Source organism: Cyprinodon variegatus, unplaced genomic scaffold (assembly GCF_000732505.1).
Source record: "Cyprinodon variegatus isolate N-32 unplaced genomic scaffold, C_variegatus-1.0 Scaffold1230, whole genome shotgun sequence".
NCBI lineage: Eukaryota > Metazoa > Chordata > Actinopteri > Cyprinodontiformes > Cyprinodontidae > Cyprinodon > Cyprinodon variegatus.
The window spans coordinates 109,646-117,036 of NW_015151683.1; the positions used below are offsets into that span (position 1 = coordinate 109,646).

The window sequence follows — 7,391 nt, forward strand, 5'->3', positions numbered from 1 at the left end:
TAAATATAAACAATGATCCTGGTATTTTATGACCTTTATGTTTCATTTCTTTCTAATTCTTTATGTTGTCTGCAGACAAGCAGGATACACATAGCTAAGCAAATAATAGAATGGCGTGGGGAGTAGTCAGCCGTGGGGCCCTTACTCATTGGCTGCCTCAGACACAGGAGCTCTCCCTCTCACTCTCACATAAATGCGCTCCCAGCGCCAACCGTGGCAGATAATCACAGGCCACTGAAAGGAGGAGGACACACCTTCCGCTCATTTGGTAACAGTTTGCACGGGGATGCGCTTTGACTCACTAAAAGATTTGACTCGTATTTTTTTTCCTCCTGCAGTTTTGTCCTTTTTGCGCGCGCATTGGCTTCGGTTTTGCAGCGTTTCTCATCCAAGATGACGGGGGTTTTTGAGAACCTGAACACAGATATGCATTCGAACCAGATTACCTCAAACAGTTACCACAGCTTGCACAAATCGCAGGAATCCCCTACTCTACCGGTCTCCACGGCGACGGATAGCAGCTTTTACAATAGCCAGCAGCCAGGGCACTGCCCCGGGTCTCCTTTTGGTCAACTCGGCTCCTATCAGTACCACGGAGGCGCCGCGGCTTCTGTGCCATACCCTAACGCCAAAGCATACGAGCTTGGCTTCAATTCTTCATATGGTGCTTATGGCTCTTACGGCTCCAACTCCTCTCCTACTCCTGTCGAGACAGGTAATTCCTCCTATTTGACCTGTTGGGTATTTAAGAGACTTTTACGCATCTTTTGTTCTTAAGGACGCTTGCAATTTCTGAGGCAAAAATGAAAATTTCCCTCAAAAGTACCGATTATGTTATGCTTTAAAATAAAACTATTATTGTTTTAGAAAAACTCCAGTTTTTTTTTTAAAGAAATTGTTATCAAATTTGGTGCCTCTAGCTAATCAAATTTCTTTAGTTATTTGAATAAAAACGCAAAAGTTTTAATCAAATACAAATTCCTAAATCTTTCATGTGTTAACCCAAATTACTTTTGATTTTCCCCATTAGAGAAAGAAGAAAGCGAGCCGGAAATCCGGATGGTGAATGGAAAACCAAAGAAGGTCAGGAAACCTCGGACCATTTATTCCAGCTTCCAACTGGCTGCTCTGCAGCGAAGGTTTCAAAAGACGCAGTATTTGGCTCTGCCGGAGCGCGCCGAGCTGGCAGCCTCGCTGGGACTCACACAAACACAGGTGAGTGCATCTGAGAATTGGGTTTTGTGCAGTCAAATATCAGCTTACTGTGTTCATTGACGAATGGAAACGTAAGCATGGGGAACATCTACTAATCAGCGTTGCTATCTGTTGTTCAGGTCAAGATCTGGTTCCAGAACCGCCGCTCCAAATTCAAGAAGCTGTGGAAAAGCGGGGAGATTCCCCCAGAGCAGCACGTTGCTTCCAGTGAATCTCCTCCCTGCACTTCTCCTTCGACTACTGCCTGGGACTTTCCACAGAATCAAAGAATGAACAGTATCAGCTCGGGTATACCTCCGAGTAGCGGCAGCCCTCCCAATACCACTGCGCCTTCATCGTTTTTGGCAAACTACTCCTGGTATTCAACTACGAACTCTACAACGCATCTGCAGCCTGCTCTGGTTCAGCATCACCACAACTCAGCCATAAGTGCTGGGACGATATTCTGAAATAAAATAAAAAAAAGCAAACGAAAAAAAAAAACTGTGGGTTTTAAAACGGACAGTAAACAAATGCCAATATTTCACAGACCTCTCGTGCGTCTTTACGCACAGATATTTAGCAGCAAAACAGGTTCACGAACTAGTTTTGATGCCGGTGAAGGGATAAAGATTTACACTTATTTTTGTATTTATTTATTTTTCTTTGTTTGGGGGACGAATGAACCACTGTTACCCAAAATATTCACAGTCTGGCCAAGAGCCTAACTTTTAAAAGGACGTCACTTTTTTTTTTTTTTTTTTGACATTTTCTGAAAAAGTTTGACACCAGGACAACATGTCACAGATGTAGCGCAAATTATATCTTTACTGTATCGTGCCTTTTGCAATATGACCTCATTTTGTTCTGCGGGGGAGAGAAAAAAACAACAACTATTCACTCCTCAAATAGCTTAGTTGATATGAATATACAGGAAGGGTAAGTGTTTTTGTAAATAATATTCAGCACAGCCTTTTTTACAGCCCATGTTACTCTTCTTATAGGATGGTGGTGCAAATTCATGAATCACCGTACAAGCTACTGATTGTTCACTCCTGATTTAGGCCTACTCTTATTCCATTTTATTGTGATTTTGTCTTATTTATTTTAGCCGTGTTTCATATATGGTCAGACTTTATTTAAATAAAATGTTTCCTGTGATCTTGTATTCAGCTTTTTTTAAGCCTACAGTAATTCAGACTGTTGGTTTGTCTGTCATTTTCTTCTTTTTAATACATTGATTGTTGAAATCAGTTGAGATCAGTTGTTTTTAACTTCAAAAAATTTTTTTTCAAAAATATTAGAAAATCTGAAAAAAAGTGAAATATTATATGTACTGATATTTTAATGTAGCCTATTGCACACATTAGAAAATTTGAATATTTTGTGAAGAAGTAGGTTGATATTTAACTATTTTCACCAAAACAACATACTGGAATATAACTGATTGAAGTAACTACCAAAATATCAAGATTAAACATTATTAAATGTTAAATCAAAGTAAATCATTTTAAATTATTAAGCAGTTATAATTAGGCTATGGTTTGCATATGAAAGACCAAAACTTATGGACAAGTCTGCACCTGCAGATGCATAAATTTATGTCGATATTTAGCTCAATAAAAACAAGAACTTGGGATTCACAAGCCTGCAATGATTAAATAGATAAATAAATTAGCCAATTATCTTTTAAAACTCTTTTTATGTAGCCTACTCCAAAGCAAAATTTAAAACATTTATCAAATTAACACTTTAAATTGTGCTTACTTTGAAACATTACATTTAAAATGTTATTGAATTCACAATTTCTAAGTGCAACTCTTATATTCAATATGGAAAGTTGTTCATTACTCAACTTTAAAATAATAAATACCCAATAGCCAAGAAATTATGCTACTATTAGCCTTCCTGTTATTAGTTATCCTGGGTTCCTAAGCAACATTGACTATTGGTTAGTTTTAGTGATTCTGGATAAGCTAGCAAAGGTTTTAACTTACTAATAATTACCTTCCAAACCCTGCATATTTTATTGTTGCTGGTGTTTTTATGTGGACACATTTGAATTTTATTTTAACAATTGGTAGATGATTTTAGCATGAATTTCACAGCAAGTCCAAATCTTCTACATCCCAACACATCACTGATTAGACAATTCAAGAAAAAAAAATATATAATGATCTTTTTTTCACTATTACCACTAGGCCTGACAATATGTATTCTAAATATTACAGGACTATATTGTGCTTTTTAAAAATGTATTGCATTTTGAAATGCATTTGAAAAAGCGGACAGAATACATGTTCCAGGAATGTTTACATTTAATTGAAATTATTATAATAAGGCTAATTAAAAAAAATGTATTCTGGCTTATAAGCTGTAAATCAGCCATCAACTGCAGCATTAATTCCCAAAGTCAGGGTTGTGACCCCAATTGGGGACACATAAACAAGCATTGGGGTCGATGTCCACTATAGAAATTAAAGTCAACTATAGGAAAAAATAGTGATGAAGGATATTTATGTGGTTAAATATATTAAAATATCACATAACCAAATGCATTGATTCTTGATAATGTTTTTTTATCACCTTTGTACCACTGGCCTGTTTTTGTGTTTTGTTTTTAATTGTATTTTCATACTCCAACCAATAGTTTGCGTCATGAGACCATTCTGGTATTATTGTTTGGGTCTATTCAGAACATTTTGGGAACCACTGGACTACAGTATTATCCACAATCCAATTTAACATTGTGTAAAAGACATAATTGTTTGCAAATAATTTTTTTGTGTCCTCATGGTGTTCACTAGGTCATGTTACCCCGGATAGAACAGACTGCAGCCCTTATCAAAAAAAACAAAAAACACTCATGCTGGCGAATTTTATGGGGATTGCGTATTTGGTTTTAATTTTCCATTAGCAGTTGTTTTGCAGAGTAGAAAGCAGAGGCATGAGTAGGTGGCAAACTGTTGGCATGCCAGAGGGGAAAGATGAGGGAAGGAAAAAAAATAAAAAGAAGACAAGCTCCTCAGACTGTGTGGAGTCAGCAAGCCTTGTTTTCTCCCCCCAGACGCTTTATGAACTCAGCCTTACAAGAGAAAAGGAGATGGGAACAAGATCCAAGACAGCCTGGAGCTTAACTAGACCATCAGGCAAACAGTTCTCACATCTCACAACAAGTCTCTGATCTCCGAAGACGAGCAAGTTGACCCACATTATTCATGTAGATCGAGGCGAACATAGACACAAGTCTTAGGGCTGAAATACCACACACAGAGGATACTTTAGACATTGATTGTATTATTTCTATTCTTTTTAGATTATTGAATGAGCTGTCATGATTCCAGATGGTACAGTGGCACTAAAAAATGGAATTTTGAAAAGTATTAAAAATATTTGAAGCTAATTCAAGATCAAAGATGACATCTAATTAACAATAGTAAAACCGAAACATTGAAAAGTTTGGTTCTAACAAGTCCTGTTTAAACATTTTGGTGAGAGATGATTTAAAGAAGTTCACACAACTATTATCCTTCACAGGCAAATATGCTGTGTTTATTTTAGATCTGCATATACATGCTTAATCAACATTTTGAACTCTCATAAAACTTAGAGAAGCAAAATCAGAAATTGAAGTTTAATACCAGTTTTAATTAAATAACTGTTGTGCTAGTACTATACGGTAGGTGAACTTGCTAGCAAGGGAATTATGCCTGAAGTAAAGGATGCCAGTCGTTTATTAAAGACATGGTAATATGACCCTGTGTTAGAAAAGATATTAAAACTGCAATATAATCAACTGCCTTTACTTTGTTAAGATAATTTTAATGCATCTTAATGCTATAACCTTGCCAACAAGCTAAGTTTTCTAACCGTGAGGACGCTATTGTCATGGAAATCCAGATATTAGCTTCTTTTAATCTGGGAAAATATTTTTAAGCACCCTATTAGAGTTTAATTTCAACAATTTCCAGGTTCATCTTGCTAGCAAGTTTAGTTTGCCCTGAGCTGACATTACCAAAATGCATAAAAAATATTTTGCATTATTTCAGCAACATCATTAGGCCTTAATTCCAAACCAGTTTGTAAAATATGATAACAAACAAGACATGTATTTCTAGCGTTATTAGTTTTATATATATTCAACCCATTTTTTTTTATTTTATCTGGTAGTTGGATCATTTTCTGCACAGGAAACATTAAAATCATCCATCAAATGTTTATTTTTCACTTTATATGAAGAATAAAGTCATTATTTCATTTAAAGACTAGGGGAAATACAGTTGGATCTTGTGCTTGTACCTAATTAGGACTGTAGGTCAGTTGATATATCTACATGATGGAGACCCCTCTCCATTCCAGCCATCCACCTCTTGGGAGGCTGACTACATCTGACAGGCCCCCAGGCATGCATACAGTCAGGCTGTGTCTAAACACATGTAGGAACATGCTGACAACATTCTGTAGATTTAATTCATTCAGTGAGTCGTCAGCTGATTTATGATGTTAAAAAAATTTGCTATGATGACAGATTTTCATGATCAGTATATTTGCAGGGTAAAAATGCTGCTTCACAGTACCATTTGGAGCTGTTGTGGTTTATAGTTTGGCGTTTCTCTGGGAAACTTGTAAATGCCACATACCCCCCTATCCCCATTTAAACCCTGATCTGTAATTTCATCCACATTTGCTCTGGTTGGAGCATTCCGGCTTTCAAATCTGAAAGCCTGCAATTACTATATAATTCTTCGCAATTTTAGATGTCCTAATATGGGCTGTAATTTTTTTTTTTTTTTTTTTTACACAAGACAATTTCCCGCTATTTCAAGCATCAACATTGTCAAAGTTGTATGTACATAATAAATGGGAATATCAATGCATAGTTTTTAGTCTAACATCTTGACTCAACGATAATTATATCCGTGTGGAGCCTACGCGGAATTAGCCTGAATTGCACGGTAACTGCTGCTTTAAATTTTAAAAAAATTACTCATAATTTCCCCCAAAGATTACCAAGATCTCGAGTGCACAATGTCATCAGCGTAATGAGGAGTAAACATTTATGCTAATAATCTACAATTTTTCCCCCTCGTCGCCTATAAAAAGGGAAAATAAAGCAGAGATTTTCAGTCATTTTCTGAACTCTGCAGCTATAGCATTGGACCGACACATGGGACACATTTAGTGGGAATTTAGAGCGCTGCTGTGGAGCCTGTGCTGCGTGGAGGCTTTTATGCTCATCTGCATCCATGCTGATTCCTGCAGCTCTACAGAGGAAAGGAAGGTGGGAGCTGGATCTTTGATCCTTCATATTTAACCTTTATACCTTATACTTAAAGAAAATGAAAAAAAATCTGGAAGTAAACTTAAAATGTCATATTTCACTGCTGATGGTATTTATTTTGATGTCTAATATTGGCTGCATATATATATATATATATATATATATATATATATATATATATATATATATATATATATATATATATATATATATATATCTTTTTCGGTTTAGTAAATCGCCTGCAAAAAATAAAATCACATTTTTCCTAAAAACTCTAAAAACGCAAAGAGAATCAAACTCGTTATTCTCAAATTGTGCCTAATTTCTGAAGCCTCTCCGGCATTGACAACTCGGTGATGTACACCTGCAAGCAATTTGTCAGTCTTATAGCTACATATTGGGCTTAGTCTAAGAGAACGGTGACAAAATGGCAGCTCACCTATTTCGCTTTTTTTTTTTTTTTCTTTTGCAGCAGAACATTTCCTTCAGAGCGCATTCTCTTTTGTTAAGGCAGAAAGATCCTCGGTGCGAAAAAAAATTGCTCATAATTACCTCAGAGATAGGAAACTGCATTAGAATAAATAAGGGCGAAATTACTGTAATTATACCGGGTTTGATGGGCTCAACTCGTATAATCAAGGGGAGAATACAGCGAAATAACACTGACCCTCTTGGGTTTGCAGCTGCGCCTTTTCTGGGAGTAGGTAGGCAGATTTTACTCTGCAGTGATCCTGCTTTCTTAGAGCCATATCTATAGAAAAGCTGTAGGCTGCTCACAAAGGATTAGTCTAGAAAATGTTGAAATATAAAAGCAGGGTAAGGAATTATAAACAAGAACAAGGCAGGATATTTTTTCATTTTTTCTCAACTCATCTGTACCCTTGTTGCTTATAACAATATTAATGATGTTAGTAAT

At 36.2% G+C, this 7,391-nt stretch overlaps 1 protein-coding gene across 1 annotated transcript; it reads left to right on the forward strand.

Annotated features, from left to right (window-relative positions):
- Positions 1–215: 215 nt before the first annotated feature.
- On the forward strand, positions 216–2,355 carry dlx2 (distal-less homeobox 2). Its single transcript, XM_015401512.1, has 3 exons — positions 216–715; positions 1,031–1,215; positions 1,335–2,355. Exons 1-3 carry the CDS (start codon positions 394–396, stop codon positions 1,662–1,664), a joined length of 837 nt encoding a protein of 278 aa, XP_015256998.1. The 5' UTR covers positions 216–393; the 3' UTR covers positions 1,665–2,355.
- The last annotated feature ends 5,036 nt before the right edge of the window (positions 2,356–7,391 follow it).